The following is a 24644-nucleotide window of genomic DNA, read 5'->3' as shown; positions in this document are numbered from 1 at the left end:
AAAGATCGCACGGCCACCTTAATTAGTAAAACTAGTCGCCATAGCACACGATGAAATTCCGGACACGCGGATAGCACACATCGTGACAGAGATAATACCAAAGAAAACGGGAAAACAAAAAAGCACTTTTATCATAAACTTATACAGTCCACCGAGACAAAATGACGAGGATATTCAGAAACTTTTCATAGGAGCCAGCAAGCTAGCGAAATCGAACACCCTGCTTATAATGGGCGACTTTAATGCCAGGGGGCAGAGCTGGGGATATCAAAAAGACACTAAGAAGGGAACGCAAGTTAGCGACGCAGCAGAAATCACAAGCTACACCCTCTTAACGGACGCAAACCAACCAACGCGCCTAGGCAACAGCGTTAGTCCCGACACATGCCGAGACCTGACATACGTCAGGGGAGCTAGGCAAGCCACGTGGGAGAACCTGCTGGAGAACCTGCTGGAGAACCTGGGTAGCGACCATTACATTATAAGAACGCAAGCGTCAGCAGAGAACATCAAGCGCAAGATAGGAACAGCCAAAATAACGGACTGGAACGCTTTTCGCAAAGAATGCAAGCACATGGAGGGGGCGATAACCTCCATAAAGGAATGGTGCAAACAACTTAAGGAAATACAACAACAATACACCCAGGAGGTCGAAAGGTCAGAGCAAACACCGGAGGTGGACTCGCGACTCCTCAGGCTATGGGCGGCAAGGCGTGGACTAACAAAAAGGTGGAAGAAACAACGACTAAATAAGCTAAAGAAGAAGATAGCAGAGGTTACCAAGGAGGCAGAGGAATACGCAGCCCAACTCACACGACAAAGTTGGAAAAGTTTAGCGACTCGCTGAATAGAACCCTCAGCACCGCAAAGACCTGGCGTATCCTCAAGGCTCTAATGGGCCCAACCAAGACTAAGTCAGAAAGTAGCAAGGCCATCCAAAGACTAGTACACCAATTTGAAGGGACAGAAGAAGAGCTACTGGAAAAAGTCCATGTAAAGTGCTACGGGCAAGATAAACCCGAAGCGTACACGGAGAGATACCGAGACGAAGAAAACCCCGACCTAGACAGACCCATCACTAGGGAGGACGTTTTCGCAGCAGTTAAGGCATCGACTCGGAACACAGCAGCAGGTTCGGACAAGATTAGGAACGCACTAATCCGCAACCTAAGTGATGAGGCGGTCACACAGCTGACGAACTTCCTCAACACACATTGGGAAGCGGGGACACTGCCGGAGGAATGGAAACATGCGGAAGTAGTTATGATCCCCAAGCCAGGAAAAAAGCTACTAGTAGAAAACCTACGGCCGATATCACTCACTTCGTGCCTAGGCAAGTTGTACGAGCGAATCGTGACAAGGAGGCTACAACAATACATGGAAGATGAAGATCCGTATCCCCACAGTATGTTCGGCTTTCGCACCAAATTATCAACCCAAGACGTCCTACTACAAATTAAAGAGGGGGTTCTACATCCCCTACAACGGAGAAAACATAATAATGACACTCGATGTCAAAGGAGCATTCGACAACGTCAGCCACGCGGCCATCCTCAAGGGACTGGGCGATCTCAACAGCGGACGAAGAAGCCACGGCTACGTGACAGCGTTCCTATCAAACAGAACAGCCACGGTGGGGTTGGGAGACCTGCGGACAGACAAGTTCCACACGCCTAACAAAGGAACCCCGCAGGGATCCGTGATCTCACCGATCCTTTTCAACATTGCAATGATTGGGATAGCCCGGAAGCTGGAAGAGATCGACTGCATACATCACGCAATTTATGCCGACGATGTCACCGTCTGGACTAACCAAGGCTCGCTCAGCCAAAAAGAAGAACGACTACAAGCCGCAGCAACATGCGTGGAAGAATGTGTTAGGGAAAGAGGCCTCGCCTGCTCGCCTGAGAAGTCAGAGCTCCTGCGAGTCAGAAGAGGAAAACGCTCGGAAGAACAAATCAGCGCCACCCTACAAGGACAAAAGATACCAGAAAAAGAAGCCGTTAGGATTCTGGTAATGTGGGTGCAGAGCAATCAACGCTGCACACACACCATAAACCTACTCAAGCAAGCGACGGCACAGGTGGCACGTATGATCACCCGCGTCTCGCAAAAAAGAAGCGGCATGAAGGAGGAAGATACAGTCAAGTTGGTTAAGAGCCTCATAATCAGCCGGATTACGTACGCCCTCCCATATTACAACACAAACAAAGGCGAACGGGACCAGGCCGACGCCATCATAAGGAAAGCATTCAAAACAGCGCTTCACCTGCCAGCCAACACCTCGACAGAGAAGCTGCTGGCCCTCGGACTCCACGACACGTTCGAGGAGATCAAAGAAGCACAATTAGGGTCGCAGCTACTCAGACTCCAGCAGCCTACCACGGGCAGAAAGCTCGTAAAAAACTGGGGCACAAAGAAATTGAAAGGGAAGAACAAAGAACGGCAAACCTACCCGATGAGTATCGCAGTACCATCAAGGTAGGGTCTCTGCCAAGAAACATGGACCCGATTTTACACACAGCCAGGTGGAACGCTAGGGCAAAATATGTAGAAAAATACCTAGCAACCAAGGCGAACACGGTATGGGCGTCTTGCGCTGGAGTTTGAGGTATAGTAGTGGCGCCTGGTGGCGGCGCGGGAAACAACATCTGGGTCGTACCAGCTTGGGTCGTATTGAGCCCTGGCTGTGGCAAAGCAAGTTTCTAGGCCGAGTTTTGCGTCGATTCGCACTTTTTTTCTGCCCTGTTGCGAGTGCGAAAAGGCTCGTCACTTCTCACAGACCACGTCGACCACGCTGCGAGCTGGTCGCAGCCTATAGTTTAACGAAAACGGACTCTCCGTGTGCCGTGGGACGTAATGCTGGAAGCAGAAGGAATCGGCGACGCCGATCATGAGGGTCCTAGCTCAGCATCGAAAAAGCGTCACCGTCGATAGTGCTGCGTCGTGGGCTGCCATGAACAAGAAGGCCTGAATCCCAACATCCGATTCTATCGTTTCCCTTCAAGGCCTCACGAAGCGGAGCGTCGGGCACGCTGTATAACTGCAGTTCGTCGAGCTGGGTAAGCGAAACTTCGCGCCATGCTGGCTGCTTCACCTGTCTTGAAGCTTGCTTGATTATGGATCTGCGTTCTAAAATTCAGTCTTTTGCGCCTACAGTCCCGACAGCAGACCGACATAGCAGCAGGCATGGCTGGTGATTCACGATTCGAAACCCGGCCACAGCGACAATTAACAATTCGATCGGTGCGAAGTGGTGAAGTGCCCAGGTGTGTGCAAATGACCACAAATGGCCGGGCTGATTCGGTGACAATTCACTACCCCACTACGAGCAGCACAGGTTAGAGAGTTAAATGTGCTCATACTTGACCTCAAGCCAGTATGTTGAGGCAGCGCAGCAAGATAGTATTGACTACAGCCGATCGATTTTCTAGCGTTGTCATTAAAAGCTACATCAAGCGAGCAGCGCACGAGCTCGCGCTGCAGCGCGATTCGCTGCGAGCTCATATGCATTGCATCAGTTATTACCAGTTACTAAAAGAGACAGATGGCCGCTACTACAACGCAGGCATAACTACTTGTTTAGCGGCATGCAGTCAACAAAGATGGCAGCAGACCCGCCGTTGTCGAAAGACCGCTGCAGTCGCGGCGCGTACGATCGTGCGCTCGAGCAGTTCGTACATCGCGGCATGCTGAAAGACCGCTGCCGTCGCGGCGCGTACCGTCGTGTGCTCGAGCAGTTCCGTACACATGATGTCTGCTTATCGCTGCTGTGGATTAATTTATAGCAAGCATTTCCTCGCGTTTGTGCGCCTGAATCTAGCAGCATGCAAACCTTACCTGAAGTTCCACTTCGTACGCGACTCGCTTCACTTGCGATTGACACCGCGCTAAAACTTCGCCGCTTAATTCTTGAACGGCATACACGTATTCGGCACTCCATAATTTCTTGCCTTTACGCAGCGTGCCACTCCTGCAAAAATCTTCGGCGCCCGATATTAGCTGCAGGCCGTGATACAACACAACCGAAAGTGGCGGGTCCGTATTGTAAACGTGCTTTCCGAAGCAGACGACCGAGCTTGGTACGACCCATTTCAGGACAGAGGGCGCGTTTTAGCACCTTTTTCGCAGCGCCCCCTGGGCAATGCAAGAGCCCCATACACGGACGCCGCGGTATAGCGTTGAGAACGAAGGGAAACAGAACAAAGAGCCGTCGCGGCAGTAATAGACTCGGATTATAAGGAAATCGCTTGCGCGTCGGCACGGGATTGTACGGTAACCGACGGGGAGGAAATGGGTGTTGCTCGAGCAGCTGTGGAGGGCTACCGCACAAATAGATCCCTTATAATTCTGACAGACTCCAAGGAAGCATGCCAAAACTGCATTAATGGCAGAATCGGTCAAAAATCCCTCCAAATCTTCCTCCGCTCTGGCCAACAGAATAAACGCATTAGACACACCATCTTTTGGGTACCGGGCCACACTGAGATTGAGGGCAACCAAAGGGTCGATAGGATCGCTCGCGAGCATACAAACCGAGCGGACCTAAACAGAGATCCCGAGGACTTCATGACAGTGATCTCAACGTACTCTGACATACTAAATTACCATAGAGGGACGAGGATCAGATATCCCCCGCTTCACAATACACTCACTCAACAACAGGCAATTTTCTGGCGAAAGCTGCAGACAGGAACTTTCCCAAGTTTACATATACTATGCAAAATGTTCCGAAGTCAATACAGGGACACATGCCCATGGTGTGGCACAATACCCACACTTTATCACATCACATGGGAGTGCAATACCAATAAGGCATTCCACAAAATAGAAAATCCGAGTGCAGAGCAGTGGGAGCGCGTGCTCTCCAGCGCCAACCCTGGCCTCCAACGGAGGCTGGTGGTTCATGCCCGACGAGCAGCCACGCTCAGTGGTGCCCTGGAATAGGGGCGCCAATCATGCAGGCCGGAGATCGTCATCAACCAACAGAAAATGAAGACATCCGGCCCGACCGCTGAATTACTCTTTCTAGAGCAATAAAGTTTACTTCCTCCTCCTCCTCCTATAGGTTACAGTGATATGAAATTCTTGAAGTCTTACCCCCGTATTCAGAAATGCGCCTTGACTCGAACTTCACTTGCGGCCGCCTCAAGTCGGCGCCAACGCGCATCATAAACCTCCCTTGACTTGAAGCGCCTTCTCGCGGCGGACTTCACTTGACCAAGTACGCGAAAACTTCAAGACAGGGCCAGCGCTACCTTGAAGTGGGCTTGACAGGTTGAGGAGCCATGGCGGCTTATAGGAGCGACGTTGCCAGAAGAATCAGCGCGTACGACTTTGCGTGTAGAGCATGTGATGTCTTCTTCGGTGATGCATTTTACATGCAAACTGTGCCACGGCTATGGATGCGCGATGCACTGAGATTTTACGGCGCCGGAACCTTTCAAATTGTGAGCGAAGACTTGGTCAATGTGTCCCAGCCCACGGTGTGCCGCACGGTGAAACGAGCGACGCGCCTTCTTGCAAGGCACCTGTTCCGAGCAGTCGTCCGCTTCCCGGATGCCTCACAGCTGTCAGGTGTGATGCGAGATTTCTACGAGATCGCCCACTTTCCCGGGGTGACGGGCTGCATCGACGGCACACATGTACGCATAAAGAGTCCCGGAAGCGATGACGCAGAAGTTTACCGCAACCGCAAAGGAGTGTTTTCTATTAGCATTCAGGTAAGCCCTTTCTCACCATGTGTAGGGATCGTACGTAAGCGATTAGTTTTGCAGAAACGTAGAAGCAGCGGTAAAAGTCATATTACAATTCTCGCATGCTGTTTTAAGTAACTATGTTACGCGCGTCATATTCATTCACACGCTATATTTGACGGAGAGACGGTACGAGTGCCGCTTTTTAGTCGCATGTGTGGTCTCAACTGTAGCGCTGCGGCAAGGACGAGCTTCGCTTGCTGATCACGAAGCAACTGATATGATGTGCGCGTGCACATATTTTTATTTCGCAACGTACGAAATGGGCTATCACACTTCTGTCCATCGTGACCACTACAAGCTGTGCAACAAATTCCGTATATACATGTGCCGTGGCAAAAACGGCGGTGAATTATGGGCCACATGAAATTTTTAGTTAGTTGAAAATTTCTGCGAGATAGCCTTCAGTTGTTTTCAGATTATTATCCTCCGTCTTGCTGGGAGGTAAAATGTACTTACAGTTGTTGCAACGACAACATGCCGTTCCTGTACTCATACTCTAGTTTTTTTTGCAGGCAGTTGCCAGACCAATGCTGCAATTCCTCAACGCTGTAGCGAGCTGGCCGGGGTCTGCCCATGACAGTCGCATATTCGACAATTCTAGAGCACGAGTTATGTACGAACAGCACCGTGTGCCTGGTCTGCTGCTTGGGGACATGGGCTATGCCTGCTCTCCTTTCTTGATGACCCCCCTTGCTGAGCCAGGTCCAGTCAACTCACCAGAAGGCAGGCAAGTAATGCCTAATCCTTTCAGGGGTGTATATGATAGGTAACACCTCTCTCCATAATAACATACTATGTTTTTGTAAAGCTATGCAATACACCTGAGGTGTATTACAGTGAGTAGCTGTAATGCATAAGCAACATGTTCCTCTGTTATTTGTTGCTGCACCAAGAGCACACAGATGGCGTCGCCTATATAGCGCGAGATTGTTACAGTTCCGTTCAATATAATGGTGGGTAATTAAATATGGCTGGGCAGAACGAATGCAAAATCTAGGTGCTACATCGTTTGCAGGAAATGGAATGTATTTGTAACCATTCAATGTAGATCTGTGCTAACTACACAGAATAAAAGTTTTGGAACAATATAATGTACAGTGTGTATTCGAAAACTAATTGCATTGCATTGTCATTCTATCAGGTACAACAAGGCGCACATCAAGACCCGCAACTCCATAGAAAGGGCCTTTGGAGTGTGGAAAAGGCGCTTTCCATGTTTGGACATGAAGCTGCAGCACAAGCCTCGTAATGCAGCTCGCATAATAACAGCTTGCTGCCCTGCACAACGTGGCCCTCCTACGAAGAGAACCCGAGCCACTCGGTCTCCATGTTCCCACCAGCCGATGCAGACGTACAGGAACAAATACTCGCCAAGAGCACCTGCCAACTGTTAATGGTGTGGGGGGCAATCTACCTGGCATGCGTGCGCGGCAACTTCTTATCCAGAGAAGTTTCTCTTAAGATTGTTGTTTGAAATCCACCTCAGTGTTTCTGAATAAGAGGGGTGTGTGAACAGTGAATTTTAAAACTGAATCGAATGGAAATCGTGCAGAATCAAATCGAATGGTTTTGGAATAATGAAGAGGCATTAGCAGCATTACATAAAACAATGCTCACATCCTAGTATAGTCAGAAAGGTTCTGTCATTACATAGCACATTATGAAGTGTTTATTAAAAGCACAAACAGAGCATCAGGAGCAGACCAGTAGTTTCTTTGTATGCGCAGAACTCTTTAGAGTGTGCGAATGGTCACTGTATAGCCTGTAATGTATGGCTACCGAAGCGACGTAGCCTGTTCCACTACGCGAGTTCTCAAGTTTTATGTCTATACTATGCCCGAGGGGTAAAACCTTACCATGCTCTTGCTCCAATTTTGTTTAATTGGGTGCAGTTTATGCTTTGAAATATTAAAAAAGTTTCGAATATTCACACACCCCTACTGAATAGTTGGGTAATGTGTTTAGGGTTCTTCTATGTGTCGTGTGGCGTCTGTATGGCACTACAGACAGAAGAAATGTAAAAAGACCGTGCGTGTTAAAAACTGAGTTATTGATTCGACACGCAGCCTCAGGGGGTCATGCAGCTTTTATTTATCGCATTCAATTTTGCGAGCTCAACTTGCTTTTGAAGATTCAATATTTCTGTTTTGAGCTTATGCTCTTCATTCCTTTTTTCAAGTTGTCTGCGTGCTCTTCTTGCATGAGACGCATTCGCAACTTGTGCTCTTCCCTGAGCAAAGCAATCCTGACTTCATTTTCAGAAGCCAAAGTTTTCTCGAGGAGTGCCATCCTGCTTCTGGGTGGCCTCTGGCTTGTAGCTTCTCTGGCTAGTTCTGGCTCATTCTCCTTGTTTGAGTCAAGAAGCTCTGGCGCAGCTGTAGTGTCATCCACAATGGGTGAACTTGTAGCGTTCAAGTCATTACCCATTGATTGGTCGTTTTGTAGATGGCCAGGGCTCCTGTGCTCCTGTGAAATGATCATTAGTTCAAAATTATGCTCATCATGCAGCACACTTTGCATCACTGAATGTAACTGCCACAACAAATTGCTTTCGACATATTCAGCTGAGGGTTTTGAAAAAGCCTAAATGCCTTCTAAAGACATATGTAACTTCTCCGCACTGTACAAGAAACAGGCTGAAGGTACCAATTGCACAGACATGTATACAGCATCAAAGCCTCAGAAAACACGATAAACTGGGAAGTGGTTCCTCCCACTTTCCTCACAGCAGATTGCCTTCAAGTTTCATGCCACAAAAGCTTTGTAATGTGTTTCATGAAATAGTACTATACCATAATAGTCATATGTTGGTTCCACTTCTCCTGTTATGGGCTGCAGGAGCCGAATAACAAGCTCACTGTCAACTGGGGGGAGGTAGATTGCGCCATGAGAGTCTTCTTCATTTGGTATTCTGGTGGCCATGTGGCCTGCCACAGCCCCAACCAAAGCCGACAGCGGTGTCATGCCTGCTGCAGCAGGTCCTCCTCCTAAAGAAATGCGCAACAGTTGTAACATTCTATGAAGTACATTTATGAAGTGCTTTGAGTGGGCCCGTACACAATGCACATTGAATAAAAATGTTCAACATATTTGATTTCAAGCAGGTTGCTGAAACTGCTGTGACCCACTTTTTTACTCGCATCCTTTCCAGTATTGCATGCAAGGTATATTACAGTATTACATTGTGCCACATTTCATGTTCTCTAATCTTTGTATAAATGTGTTAATATTTTCCTAGTACATGTATTATTGTCACCTGCATTGCCTGTCAGCGTATGTTTAGAAGACCATGTGGTATTGCATAAAATGTCACTGCTGTATTGTGGATGCAATACACAATGCTCATTGAGGCTGTTCTGAGTCTCGCCGAAAAAGGGTGCAGCAAACTTCTATGCACATACAAACAAGTAGGCAGGCTGTTATAGTAATAGGGCATTTCAGGAGTTACAAAATGTGATTCAGTGCCAAATATTGTGAACTGGAGCTTTGGTGTATCTGATCATACTCAAATAAAGTACCCTGAGCGTGTCAAAATACTGCTAAGCTGTTTTTGCCAGCATACAATTGTGTCGGGGTACCATTAAAAAGACGTTACTTTTCAGAGCAGTAGAATGAGCATAATATGCTGTTTGAACAGCTCGCTTGTTGCATAAGTGCTTCGAGCCTAATGCCTGCGTTTAGCAAACCTAAGCTGTGTCTGCTCGTGTGTTACCCTACGCCCCATGTGACCCCCATCATGTGTTCCAGCACATGCACCACGCGAGAAGTGCTTGCGCATCACGTTCATCGCTTTGAGGAAAAAGCTTTTGTACCGTGCACCATTTCGGCCAGCTGCAAATCTCAACTCTACACGAAGCACACGTGTAAGCAGTGCAGTACAAACGCGCGAAAAAGTGGCAATGTTAATTTTCGTGACAACGTCGAAACGTGGAGACATAAATAACACGAACATACAGTACGATGCACTGTTCGTGTCACTTATACGTAGCGGTGTGTCGTTGTTTTCGCAGTCAATGACGCGAGTCTCGGCAAACATGCAATCACCGAAGCCAATATAATGTCGCCACCACAGACACACACACGCAGTTTGACAACACAATTCCAATGGCCTACACAATGGTGCTGGTCTTCTACGTTCCATCATCAATACAAGATCGCTTACCCGTCTTGTGAATTTTTCTTTTTTCTTCTGAATTCTCCTTTTTGCATTTCTGCTTCATGTTTCCCCAACATTTCTTCAGCTGCTTGGGGTCGCGAGGCGTGACACCATGCTGTGCGTTGTACTCCACAGCGAGCTTCTTTCACGCCGCAGTTTTCGCGCTCAGTGATGCCACGTCCTTCTTTTTACATTCTAGAACTTTTTTATGATTGTTAACTAAGCTCAAAAGAAGCGACTTCTTCTCGGATGTGAAGCACGGTGCCGGTTTTCTCGAGCCACACGGTGCTGTCGTCTCCTCCGTAACCACTTTAAAAGTGGCCGTCGAGCGGCAGTGGATCGACTTGGATGGTTATGGCTGTTTTCGTGCGGTTTTCTTTTATTTATTTCTTTTTTCTGCCAATGCCTGTCTGCAAACGGGCACCTAGCTTAACCTTTCAGGAAATCGTCGGTTCTACAGATATATGAGATATTATTACTGTCATTCAATCTGGTAACCTCGCTCCCAGACACACCGCGGCGTAGCTTGGGCTCGACTTGACGAAGGAAGGCAGCGAGAACGTTTATGAAACGTGATCGCTGCCTTCAGCTTGTTTAAGTCGGGTGTAGTCTTGAGCAGGACTTGTTCAAGTCAAGGTGCAGCTTCAAGTTAAGGCGCATTTCTGAATACGGGGGTTAGGCTCCACCGCGCCAGCCGTCCTGAAGGATCCTTTAAGTTCGCTAGCCAACACAAGGCGTGATGGTCGCTGACGACTTTGAATGGCCTGCCATATAGGTAAGGGCGAAATTTCGCTGTAGCCCAAACGATGGCGAGGCATTCCTTTTCGGTTGTAGAATAATTGCCTTCCGCTTTTGACAACAACCGGCTAGCGCAAGCTACCACGTGTTCATGTCCATCTTTTCTCTGGACTAGGACGGCACCGAGGCCTAGTCTACTGGCGTCAGTGTGGATTTCGGTATCGGCGTCCTCGTCGAAGTGCGCAAGTACGGGCGGCGACTGCATGCGTCGTTTGAGTTCTTGAAATGCGTCGGCCTGCGGCGTTTCCCACTTGAACTCGAATGAATGAATGAATATTTGATATTTTATGGCGCAGGGCCAAGTATGGCCAAAGAGCGCCATGTCCGTGGTAATGACTTCGCAGTGTAATCATGAGTTCGATGAAGTTGGTGTGCCGTGGCTGTAGAGGGGCCTTAAAAATGGTTGCGCTAAAGTGCGTAAAATCTGTATAATAAGTTTATGGCGATGACTTATGACGTGTACTATGAACATTAACACGCATTTAAAAAGAATGATATGATTTCTAAAAATATATCAGGTTATATAAGATATGCTAGAGCACTACTGCCTCCTTAGAGCCCTTGAAACACAAGGGCCTGGAGGCATGTGCTATTGAAAAGAATTATCGCAGCAGCATCCTCTGGAGCGATAATGCTCTACGAATTTAATGGGCTTATAACGTGTAGAACTACATCCTTTAACAAATCGAGGACTGCCTTGGAGTTAAAGAGCGGTTCCTTACCAAGAAACATAGCCGGGTGTAGAGGGATGTAATAACAATATGCAAGCGGAAAATGTTTTTCTTTCAGGTTCGGTTTTCCGACACTCCAAGAGGACATGGAGGTCGGTCAGCCTCTCACTGCATCTACCACAGGTAAGAGGTTCACTTCCATTAAGTAGAAAATGATGGGTTCCAAATGTGTGTCCTATTCTGAGGCGACAGAATAGGACATCTGTTCGCCAAGATTTTGTTCGGGAGGGCCAAAAGCCTAACTATGGCTTTATAATGTGCAGTTTATTATTTATTTCTGCGTCCCACATGCGTTGCCAGTGGTATCGCAGTTTTTTTCGTATGTAAGTTTTCAGATCTGTGAGAGGCACCAAAGCAGTATTATTAACAGCAGGGGGTGCAATTGACGTAACCATCTGGTCTGCCAGAACGTTACCTTCGGTTCCTCTGTGGCCAGGTACCCAGCATATGATGATATTGACACGTGTACTGATCTGTATCGGGCAACCACGTTTCGCCGCCTAACAAATGTAATCGCACAGCGTGGGACGCGCCTGTATGTATCCGAAGTTTCTGGAAAGTTATCGGTGCTTCTATCCGCTGTCTGTTGTCGCCGAACCTTACGTTATCTGATTTCATCGCGTGACGCGAATGGTGTAGAACTTTGTGGAAGGCACGCGGGTCCGAATGATTAGTCTGGAACATTCGACGACTGCTCTATAAAAGCCGACGTGCTTGACCCGCTGATCAGATTTTCGACGATCGCCGACCGTGTCCGCCGCTATCGTTGTGTAGCCTCTTTTGTGGGCACAGGTTCGCCCAATAAAAGTTAGTTTTGTCTTTCACAGTATTACTACTGTGTTCTTCAACGTCACCACCACGTGACATCTGATTGAGGTGCGGGGTAGTGACGTTGAAGAATATACCAGATGTCACGCGGTGGTGACGTTGAAGAACACAGTAGTAATACTGTGAAAGACAAAACTAACTTTTATTGGGCGAACCTGTGCCCACAAAAGAGGCTACACAACGATAGCGGCGAACACGGTCGGCGATCGTCGAAAATCTGATCAGCGGGTCAAGCGCGTCGGCTTTTATAGAGCAGTCATCGAATGTTCCAGAGTAATCGTTCGGCCCCGCGTGCCTTCCACAAAGTTCTACACCATTCGCGTCACGCGATGAAATCAGATAACATAAGGTTCGGCGACAACAGACAGCGGATAGAAGCATCGATAACTTTCCAGAAACTTCGGATATATACAGGCGCGTCCCACGCTGTGCGATTACATTTGTTAGGCGGCGAAACGTGGTTGCCCGATACAGATAAGTACACGTGTCAATATGCTGGCTAGATAGATAAGCTTTGCACAGGTCGGAATAGACCTCACTAAGTGCAGGATTTTTCTTTTTGTAGGGAGACATTAAGGCCTTCACCACACTTGGGGAGTCTGTATATATTACGGCTTTTTGGAGTTTTCATTTTCGTATATACTTTACTGCCGACCATAATGCGTAGGCCTCTGCCGTAAAGATACTTGTTTCTGGGTGTAGTACATCAGATTCCGAGAAGGATGGACCGACGGCTGCATAGGACACTCCAGCATGTGACTGGGAAGCGTCTGTGCAGAACTCTGTGCACGAGTGGTTGTACTGAAGTTGTAGGAAATGCATTCTTATTTCGACCTCTGGAGCGTGTTTTGTGACTTTTACAAAGGATACGTCACATTCTATCACCTGCCACTGCCAAGGGGGTAAGAGCTTGGTTATGTGCATTAAGGGAAGCTCGAGGAGTGGGACATGCATTTCATCGCTAAGCTCCTTCACACGCAGCGAGAAAGGCTGTCTTATAGACGGACGATTGCGGAAAAGTGTAGCACACGTCATATCGATAATGGTATTAAAACGTGGGTGTTCAGGATTGGAGTGCACTTTAAGGAAATATGTAAAGCTGATGTATGATCTCTGCAAGTGGAGCGGCCACTCATTTGATTCGGCATATAAGCTTTCGATCGGGCTTGTTCTGAAAGCGCCAGTGGCTAGGCGGATACCTGGATGATGGACAGGATGCAGCATCCTTAGCGCGCTCGGGGCGGCAGAGGTATACACTGCGGCCCCATATTCCAATCGTGACCGTATTAAGCTCTTGTAGAGATTCCTTAGACACTTTTTGTCACTTCCCCACGTAGTCTTACATAGAAGTTTCATTAAGTTCATTGTCTTTAGACATTTTTCTTTCAGATATTTGATGTGTGGAATGAAAGTGAGTCTATCGTCAAGTATAATACCTAGGAATTTGTGCTCTTTGTTGATAGGAATTTATTGTCCACACAGTTCTAAGCAAGGATCCGGGACCAGGCCTCTCTTTCGTGTAAAAAGAACACAAGAACTTTTGCTAGGATTGATTTTGAATCCGTTTTTCTCTGCCCATTTTGACACTTTGATCAAACCATGCTGTACCTGTCTCTCGCACACTGCGAGGTTACAGGATTTAAAAGCTATCTAAATGTCGTCCACATAAATAGAGTAAAAAATGGCCGGTGGTAATTAAGCACGAAGCGTGTTCATCTTCACTATAAAGAGCGTGCAGCTAAGCACGCCTCCCTGGGGTACACCAGTTTCTTGTGTAAAAGGACGTGACAGTACATTGCCGACGTTTACACGGAATGTACGATTGGACAAATAGCTTTTTATTAGGTTTAGCATATTACCATAAATGCCCATTTCTGACAAGTCTCTCAAGATTCCGTAGCGCCACGTTGTGTCGTATGCCTTCTCCATGTCGAGGAATATGGATAGGAAGAACTGTTTGTGTACAAATGCGTCACGAATGTTTCCTTCGATGCGTACAAGATGGTCAGTTGTGGAGCGCCCTTTTCTGAAACCACACTGATAGGGATCAAGCATGTTGTTCAGTTTACGGAAATGTATGAGTCTGCGATTATTCATTTTTTCAAATACCTTACAAAGGCAACTTGCGAGGGCTACCGGGCGGTAACTTGCCACTGTGGAAGGGTCTTTGCCTTGTTTCAAAACAGGGACCACAATGGCTTGTTTTCATGCGGTTGGGAGGTATCCCACAGCCCAAATAGTGTTAAAAAGGGCGAGTAGTGTAACTTGCGTGTCATTGTGTAGGTTTTTGATCATTTCATACATTATTCTGTCAGATCCAGGTGCAGCGCTCTTGCATGCGCACAAGGCAGCTCTAAACTCTGCAATACTAAAAGGACGGTTGTATGGTTCATTCTGACGACATTTTCTGATGAAAGGCTTACATTCTTCTATTTGTTTGTATTTGAGAAAGGATTGTGAATAATTTGTTGAACTTGACACGCTCTCGAAATACTTCCCAAGTGAATCTGCCTGGTCTTGCAGTGTATCGCTCTGTGTGTTTACCAAAGGGGGTGAATATGTTTGCCGCCCTCTAATCCTATTAACCCTGTTCCAGGCTTTGGCCTCATCTCTGAAAGAGTTAATACTCGATAAAAACTTGTGCCAACTTTCTCTTCTCGCCTGTCGGTGGGTTCGCCTGCCTTGGGACTTTACTTTCTTAAAGTTGATAAGATTCTCTGCAGTGGCAGAAGCGCGTAGGAACCCCCACGCCTTGTTCGGATTCTTACGGGCAATCCTGCATTCGCTGTTCCACCACGGTACACGTCGTTTGCATGCCAAACCACTTACTTCGGATATGTATTTCGATGCGGCGTCTATTATGAATGCTGTAAGATACTCCGCAGCAGCATCAATTTCTAAAGAAGACACGTCACCCCATGAGATGCTTGTGAGAGTTCAAAATTTCTCCCAGTTGGCTGTGTCTATCTTCCACCAAGGAGCTTGTGGAGGATATTGGTTTTCTTTAGATGTTCTTATCAGTATGGGGAAGTGGTCGCTCCCGTAAGGATTGTCCGTAACTTCCCATTAGAGTTCGGGCAGTATGGACGGGGAAACTATACTAAGATCTATTGAAGAAAAGGTTCTGTTTGCTAGAGAGTAATATGTGGGTTCCTTCTTATTCAGCAAGCACGCACCTGAAGAAAAAAGGTACTGTTCAACAAGACGACCTCGCGCGTCTATACGAGAGTCGCCCCACAGGCAGCTGTGCGCATTGAAATCGCCAAGAACAACATAAGGTTCTGGCAATTCGTCTATAAATGACTGAAATTCATGTTTGTTTAATTTGTAGTGTGGGGGTACGTAAAGCGAGCAAATAGTCACGAGTTTATTTAGAATGTGAAGAAGAAGACGCGCCTCGCGGCACAGACGCATCGCCAACGCGCGGCTCGGCTCCGCTCGCGCTGTTGATTACTGTCGCCTTTTTTGGACAGTGCTTCGGGCTGTCTCGCCGTTCCCGGTCGCTGCGCTTTTGCCTTAGGAGCCGCCAATAAACCTCTTCTCAATTGGTGGAGGTGCGGGGACTCAAACCCCGTCGCTTGTAACCCTGGAGCTGCGATCAAGAACGCTATCGCCCGCCATGACCGACAGCTCATCCCAAACGGCGCCGACGCCACAGTCCGTCACTTGCACCGGCGTTGCACGACAACGCGACCCCAAGATCTTCAGCGGTGCAGACGACGAAGATGTAGAAGACTGGCTGGCGTCATATGAACGGGTGAGCGCGCACAACAAGTGGGATGATCCAGCGAAGTTAACCCACGTCATCTTTTATCTGGCTGGTGTTGCCCAACTCTGGTTTCACAACCACGAAAGTGACTTACCCACATGGTCAATCTTCAAGACAACCTTTACAGAAGTGTTCGGCCGACCCGCTGTTCGCAAACTGCGCGCTGAACAACGCTTGCGCGCCCGAGCACAGCAGACGGCAGAAACATTCACGAGCTACATTGAAGACGTCGTGGACCTGTGTAAACGAGTCAACGCGGCAATGCCCGAAGCTGAGCGAATTCACCATATACTGAAGGGCATCGATGACGGCGCTTTCCAAATGCTTCTAGCCAGGAATCCGCGCACTGTGTCCGAAGTCGTCAGCCTATGCCAAAGTTATGATGAGTTACGCAAGCAACGCGCTTCGACTCGGCGTGCTCTGGGCAGCGACGACTTGGTGGCAAGCCTTGACAGCATGTACGACCCATGCTCATTACTTCAACGGGTCAAGGACTTCGTGCGTGAGGAAGTTGCCCGCCAACTTTCTTTAGTCCCCTTCACTCAGGAGCCCACCTCCAGTCTTCCAAACACGCTCCGCACTCTCATCTCCGAAGAGGTCGCTCAAGTTGTCCCTTCCGCACACCATCAGCCGCCTGCAGCCACGAATCTCAACTCTGCTTTGGCAGTGCAGCCTGTCGCGACTCCTCGCACCTATGCGCAGCCAGTCCTGCCTGTGGCTGCGCCTCTTACGTACGCGCAGGCAGTACGCAGGCCTCCGCCTGCGTCTTTCGCGACCCATTCCCAACCGGTGCCACCGGAAGCCCATGCTGCATCTTGGACCGCACCGAGAGCTAATCCTTGGAGGACGCCTGATAATCGTCCCATCTGCTATTCTTGCTGTACTCCTGGACACGTCGCCCGATATTGCCGACGTCGGCCTCAAGCGTTCGGCGACGCCTCTCGGCCCTTCCAGTACGGCAGCCAGCCCTTTCGCCAATACGCCACTCCTTCCCACCAACCGTATGCTCGTGCTGACCTTCCAGAATTTCCTTCGCGTCGCTCGCCATCCCCTCGCCGACGCTCGCTCTCCCCAATGCGTCGGCGACCCGCACCACCTGACCAGGAAAACTGAACGTCGCAGTTCACGAGGCAAGAACTGCGCCCCATTCGAACTGTCCAAGTCCTCGCGCCTGTCCTGCTAACGTGGTCGAAATTAGTGTAGAAGGTGTTCCTGCATTCGCTCTGGTGGATACCGGCGCAGCCGTTTCTGTGATAGCCGCCAAACTGTGCCGTTCGCTGCGCAAGGTGACCACGCCGCTTTCTGGACTGTCGCTTCGTACGGCAAGCGCTCAGCACGTCACTCCGCACGCAGCCTGTACTGTACGTGTGCTTATTCACGGCATTGTTTACATAGCCGAGTGCATTGTTCTTCCCACCTGCTCGCATGACGTCATCCTCGGATGGGACTTCTTATCCCGTCATAAAGCCGTGATCGACTGCGCACGCGCCGAAGTTGAATTTTTTCCTTGTGACGCACCCTCGCACGAAGATTGTGACCGCCCTTCTAAACTTACCGTGCGCGAGGACACAGATATTCCACCTGGCTCCTTCGCTCTCGTACCCGTCTCTTGCGATGCCATCACTGATGCAACGGTCCTCTTCACACCTTCCGACGTCTTCATGAGCCGTAAATCTCTCCGACTACCCTTCGCAACACTTGACATGGCTGGCGGCTGTAGCAACATATACTTCTGCAATCCCCTCTGTGCGCCGATTACATTGCTCGTTGGTGAATGCCTTGGCATCGTGGAACTCCTCGACTCTTCGTCTTTGGTTGACGTCCCCGGAGACTCTTTTGATGTCGACTCCGGCCAGTCGTCTTCGATTTCCGCGCTTGAAGAGACGTCCAAGGATGCATTCTCGAGTGCCATCGCCGATACCCTCACACCTGCCGAACACGCCGACCTTCTTGATCTCCTGCACCACTTTAGAAGTTCATTCGACGTTTCACAACCTCACCTGGGCCGCACGTCGGAAGTGCAGCACTACATTGACACCGGTTCACATCAGCCGTTACGTCAACGACCCTACCGCGTCTCGGCCGAAGAGCGTCGTGTCATTACCACCCAAGTCGAAGATATGCTGCGCCGTGACGTTATTCAACCTTCGCACAGTCCCTGGGCGTCGCCTGTCGTTCTCGTTCGCAAGAAGGACGGGTCTATTCGCTTTTGCGTCGACTACCGTCGGCTGAATAAGGTAACGCGCAAAGACGTCTATCCTTTGCCACGCATCGACGACGCCCTCGACAGTCTTCAGGGAGCAGAATTCTTCTCGTCCCTTGACTTGCGTTCGGGGTACTGGCAGGTACCGATGGCTGCAGCCGATCGCCAGAAAACCGCATTCATTACGCCTGACGGCTTATATGAATTTAACGTAATGCCGTTCGGGCTTTGTAACGCCCCTGCCACCTTTGAACGACTCATGGACAACACGCTGCGTGGCCTCAAGTGGTCCATATGTCTGTGTTACCTCGACGATGTCGTGGTTTTCTCGCCTGATTTTCCGACTCACCTGCTCCGCCTCAGACTTGTTTTGACCTGTCTAACGAACGCTGGCCTCCAACTCAACCTCAAGAAGTGCCGCTTCGCCGCGCGAGAGCTCACCATTTTAGGCCACGTTGTGTCCAAGCACGGCGTTCTACCCGATCCTGCAAAACTTCGAGCTGTCGCTGAGTTTCCGAAGCCTCAGACCATCAAAGAACTTCGGAGCTTTGTGGGCCTATGCTCATATTTCCGGCGCTTTGTTCGGAATTTCGCATCGATCATGGCGCCATTGACTCAGCTTCTGCGCGGTGACACCACCCTCTCCTCCTGGTCCCATGCATGTGACTCCGCCTTCGCTACGCTGCGTCGTCTTCTCACCTCCCCACCTATTCTTCGCCATTTCGACCCGTCGGCTGCAACTGAGGTACACACAGATGCCAGCGGGGTCGGTCTCGGCGCCGTCCTCGCCCAACGAAAGCCAGGCTACCCCGAATACGTAGTCGCCTATGCGAGTCGCACGCTGACGAAGCCTGAGGCCAATTACAGCGTGACCGAAAAAGAGTGCTTGGCCTTAGTATGGGCACTTGGCAAGTTCCGACCATACCTGTACGGGCGCCCATTCGACTTGGTCACAGATCACCACGCGCTTTGTTGGCTTGCCAACTTGAAAGATCCCACTGGCCGCCTAGCCCGTTGGGCATTACGCATCCAGGAGTACGATATTCGCGTCGTATACCGCAGTGGGCGAACACACTCCGACGCCGACGCTCTGTCTCGTTCACCTTTACCTCCAGACTCGGCCTGCGGAACAACTTCCGCACACTCCATCTCATCTCTCGACATGGACTCCTTTGCCACCGCACAACGTCGTGACCCGTGGATCGCTTCTCTTTTCGACTATCTTTCTGGATCATCGACCATGCCTGTATCCCGAACCCTCCGACGCCAAGCAGTTCATTTTGCCATTCGTGACCAGCTGCTCCACCGACGCAATTACTCTCCTGAAGGCCGTCGGTGGCTTCTGGTGATTCCCCGCAGCTTAAGGTCACAAATATGTGCCGCTTTCCACAACGATCCACAGTGTGGCCACGCCGGAGTCTTCAAGACGTACGAACGAATTCGCCACCGCTACTACTGGCTCGGCATGTACAATTTTGTACAAAAGTTTGTTCGGTGCTGTCTTGACTGTCAACGCCGCAAATCGCCGCCTTTACGCCCGTCTGGTGCCTTGCAGCCGCTCCCGTGCCCTGCCACACCCTTCGATCGCGTCGGCATCGACCTATACGGCCCGCTTCCTATGACGCCAGACGGCAATCGGTGGATCGTAGTTGCTGTCGACCACTTGACACGCTACGCCGAAACTGCTGCTTTACCAAGTGCAACGGCACGGGATGTAGCCTTTTTCGTTCTACATCGCTTCGTGCTTCGACACGGCGCACCTCGAGAACTCCTCAGTGATCGAGGTCGCGCCTTCCTCTCCGAAGTCGTCAAAAGTTTGCTCTCGGAATGCCGCATTATTCATCGGACAAGCACGGCATACCACCCCCAGACTAACGGACTCACAGAGCGATTTAACCGCACACTTGGTGACATGCTGTCGATGTACGTGGCATCTGATCATGGTAACTGGGACCGCATCCTTCCATTCATCACGTTCGCGTACAACACCGCGATCCAGGCCACTACGGGATTTTCACCTTTCTTCCTCCTGTATGGCCGCCAGCCTACGCATACCATCGACACGCTCCTTCCATACCGTTCTGACGCCTCCGAGTGTCTACCTGTGTCCGACATCGCCCGACAGGCCGAAGAATGCCGCCAGCTAGCGCGCTCCTTTACGGCCGAGCAACAGCAGCGCCAGAAAGAAAACCGCACCGACACGCTTCCGAACACCACCTACGCTCCAGGCGTTCTTGTGTGGTTGTCTGTGCCTTTCCAGACACCGGGGCTTTCCTCGAAACTCGTCCCAAAATTCGAAGGGCCTTACCGAGTCTTGGAGCAAACATCTCCGGTGAATTTTCTAGTTGAGCCACTGTCACCACCTGAAGACTTGCGCCGGCGTGGACGTGACATTGTCCACGTCTCGCGTCTGAAGCCCTACCACGATCCTCTGCCTCCTGATTCTTAAGGCGCCAGGATGGCTCTTTTTGTCCGGGGGGGAGATTGTGAAGAAGAAGACGCGCCTCGCGGCACAGACGCATCGCCAACGCGCGGCTCGGCTCCGCTCGCGCTGTTGATTACTGTCGCCTTTTTTGGACAGTGCTTCGGGCTGTCTCGCCGTTCCCGGTCGCTGCGCTTTTGCCTTAGGAGCCGCCAATAAACCTCTTCTCAAGAAGAACAGCTCGAACCGCCACTGCTTCAAGGGGTGTTTGTAGCTGTAAACGCTGACACGAAATGCTTTTATGAATAAAAATGGCAACACCGCCTGATGATACGACAGCATCATCGCGATCTTTGCAAAACTTGACATACGGTCGGAGAAAGTTTGTGTGCTGTGGTTTTAGGTGTGTTTCCTGTAGACACAGCACTTTTAGATAGTGTTTTTGGATAAGCTCTTGCACGTCATCAAGGTTTCTAAGAAGACCTCTGACATTACATTGAATTATTTGTGTATCCATATTGGAAGTAAATAGGTGCTGTGTATACGAAAGCAGAAGTATTAATTACAGAGATTTCAGGGATTGGATTACAGAGCTCTTTCGAGGCCCTGTAACCGGGATTTCGCCCTTTTTGAAGCGTTCGAGGGAGCCTCGCCGCTCCTTAGGCGCTTGGTGCGCCTTGAGGATAGGTGTAGTGTCCATTGCCTCTTGTGAGGCGCCGGACACGTGCTCTTGTGAGCGAGAAGTTTCCCGAGAGAGTCCCGCCTTGGAGGACAAGACCCCTGCGCCCACCAGCCCGGAGGTCAATGGGGCTCCCTGAGGGATTTGGCTGCGCCGGCTGTTGCCAGCGCTGGAAGAGGCCGGGGAGGTTGGGGCAGTCTCGGCTACGCCCACCTTCGGGGTTGATGGTCCCTTCTGCTCGGTTGGTGGAGCAGCGCTAGCTGCGACTACCGTGGGGGCAGATGGCGTAACTGCCGACTCACTTCTTGTGGGTCGGACAGCCGCCGGAGGCCGTTGTGACGCTGCCCCCTGACGCTGCCCCCTGACGCCCCCACTTCGGCAAAGCTTTTCTTTGACAGGTATGCTACCCGCCTTCGTGCCTATTTGAAAGATATATTCTCTTTTACTTTTATAGTTACAATTTCTTTTTCCTTATTCCAGGAGGGGCACGACCGCGAGTACGTGGCGTGATCCCCGTCACATTTTACACAGTGGAGAGAGTTCTTACAAGCTTCAGTGGCGTGTTCAAGGGCACTGCATTTCGCACATGTTTGGCGGCCCCGGCAGCTCTGCGAACTGTGGCCGAAACGCTGGCATTTGAAGCATCTTAGGGGATTCGGCACATATGGTCTGACACGGAGCTTGATGTACCCGGCCTCTACAGACTCGGGCAGAATACTTGAACCAAATGTGAGTATTAGGTGCTTCGTTTGAATTTCTTTTCCATCCCTTCTCATCTTAATTCTTCTCACGTTGACAACATTCTGCTGACTGAAGCCCTCCAAGAGCTCAGCCTCTGTCAGCTGGAGCAAATCATCATCCGAGACAACGCCGCGGGTGGTGTTCAGAGTGCGGTGTGGAGTTACTGTCAATCGAACATCCACAAATTATACTAGACTGGGCAACTTTTCGTATTGTTTCTGATCATGCAGCTCTAACAGGAGATCACCACTTACCAGCCTTGATACCTTGTAGCCTGGACCAAGGACATCAGTTAAGGACTTGGAAACTAGAAAAGGGGAAATGTTTCGTACTAGTTTATCGGATTTTTCTGAATGAATCACATGGTACCGTGGGAAGTTCGGGCTTTGGCGTCCAAAGAACTGGAAAACATCTTCGGTGCGCCCTCTTTTCTGAGGGCGATCGGGAAGGCGAGGAAAGGAGCTAGGCATAGACAAATTTAAATTTCGGCAATAACGCCAGCCACCCACCATAGAGCCCTTCAAGGGGACGCTACAGGAACTGTATGAACAGGTCCTGTAAACGCCAGCTGTACGTCATCACTATAACCAAATATGAAATAACCTAGGTTGGCGATTCACACAAGGTTAACCCTTGTTGCCTGGAAAATTGGAAGTAAAGGGAAGCCAGGAGAAGACAGGAAAGGTGGAAAGTGAGAGAAAGACGAAGGCTGGAGGGAGAGAGAGACAGGAAACGGCAACTACCGATTTCCCCCGAGTGGGTCAGTCCGGGGGTGCCGTCTATGTGAAGTAGAGGCCAAAGGGGTGTGTTGCCTCCGCCGGGGGGCCTTAAAGGTCCAAACACCCAGCATCAGCTCAACCCCCATGATCCCCCTTTCCCCAGACACGGCTAAGCCGCGCACGGCTACACGCGGGAGGGTCCAACCCTCGTGTGCTCGGGTACGTGGTGTCGCAACACACCAAACGCCTGCTGACGCAGACGCCTCTGCGGGGCCCACTTGAACTCGACGTCACATTTAGTTAGCTGTGTCAGCGGCTCAGCGATGCCTGAAAAGTCCTTGACAAAGCGCCTGTAGTAGGTCCACATCCCAAGGAATCAACGCATTGCCTTCTTGTCGACGGGCTGTGGGAACTTTGCGATGGCAGCAGTCTTCTGCGGGTCGGGGCGGACTGCAAGCCTGCTGATGACGTGGCCTAGGAACAGAAGCTCATCGTAAGGGAAGCGGCACTTTTCTGGCTTCAGAGTGAGCCCTGATGACTTGATGGCCTCTAGTACTGTCGCAAGCCGCCTAAGGTGATCGTAGAAATTTCCGGCGAACACGGCGACATCATCCAAGTACACAACACAGGTCTGTAACTTCAATCCTCCTAACACCGTGTCCATGACGCGCTGGAACGTAGCAGGCGCCGAGCACAGTCCGAATGGCATGACCTTGAACTCGTAGATGCCGTCTGGCGTGATGAAGGCGGTCTTTTCGCGATCTCTTTCGTCGTCTTTTATTTGCCAATAGCCAGACTTGAGCTCCATCGACGAGAAGTATTTAGCGTTGGAGAGCCGATCCAATGCGTCGTCTATTCGTGGGAGGGGGTATACGTCCTTCTCCGTGATCTTGTTCAGACGATGATAATCTACGGAGATACGTAGGGTTCCGTCCTTTTTCTTCACCAAGACTACAGGAGATGCCCACTGGCTTTTTGACGGCTGGATGGTGCCGTCGCGCAGCATTTCGTCGACTTGGTGCCTTATAGCCTCACGTTCTCGCGTAGAAACTGGATAAGGGCTCTGGCTGAATGTTCGAGCACACTCTTCGGTTATTATTCGATGCGATTGGTGTTTGTCGAATCCTTGATGACGTCGAAAAACACTCTTTGTATCGTCTAAGAAGACTTCTGAGCTGTTGTTGCTTAATCGTGGGGAGACATTCATTTATGTCGAAGTCTGGTTCGGGAACTACGGTCGTCGGGGTAGATGCGGCAGAATCCGAGAGGACAAACGCATTGCTGTTCTCCAGAATTTTCTGGATGTATGCGATCGTCGTGCCCTTGTTAATGTGCTTGAAGTCCTGGCTGAAGTTTGTCAGCAACACTTCAGTTTTTCCTCCGTGCAGTTGAGCGATCCCTCTTGCGACGCAAATTTCCGGCCTAGCAGTAGACGTTGGTAACCCTCAATGACGCCTTCTACGTCGGCAGGTGTCTTGGTGCCGTCGGAAATGACAATGCTGGAGCGAGGCGGAATGCTGACTTGACTTTCGAGCACGCTTAAGGCATGGTGGCGAAAGCTCTCCGGCGGTATCGCTCGATATTCCGACAGCGTTATCGACTTCCACTTCAGGTAGATGATTGCGCCGTGTTGGTTCAGGGAGTCCATGCTGAGAATGACGTTTCGTGAACACTGTCGGAGGATAACGAAGGTGGCAGGGTAAGGCCGGTCATGAACAGGTAATTCTTGCCGTGCAGATTCCAGTCGGCGTGATGAGGTGTCCTCCAGCGGTCCGTATTTGAGGCCCTTCCCATGCAGTGTTAACTTTCTTCAACTAGGCGGCAATGGGTCCACTCATG

At 50.1% G+C, this 24644-nt stretch overlaps 1 protein-coding gene and 1 pseudogene across 1 annotated transcript; one reads left to right on the top strand and one right to left on the bottom strand.

Annotated features, from left to right (window-relative positions):
• The first annotated feature begins 5288 nt into the window (after positions 1-5288).
• LOC126523939 (putative nuclease HARBI1) lies at positions 5289-8236 on the top strand (annotated as a pseudogene).
• Positions 8237-8259: 23 nt separating this feature from the next.
• LOC126523938 (uncharacterized) lies at positions 8260-11586 on the bottom strand. Its single transcript, XM_072289033.1, has 4 exons — positions 11554-11586; positions 9922-10054; positions 8618-8833; positions 8260-8291 (listed from the first exon to the last, which is right to left on the bottom strand). Exons 1-4 carry the CDS (start codon positions 11584-11586, stop codon positions 8260-8262), a joined length of 414 nt encoding a protein of 137 aa, XP_072145134.1.
• Positions 11587-24644: the final 13058 nt, after the last annotated feature.

The sequence above is a fragment of the Dermacentor andersoni genome, chromosome 6 (genome assembly GCF_023375885.2).
Source record: "Dermacentor andersoni chromosome 6, qqDerAnde1_hic_scaffold, whole genome shotgun sequence".
NCBI lineage: Eukaryota > Metazoa > Arthropoda > Arachnida > Ixodida > Ixodidae > Dermacentor > Dermacentor andersoni.
The sequence above is the reverse complement of the archived record's forward strand: the minus strand, read 5'-3'. Positions and strand labels throughout refer to the sequence as shown.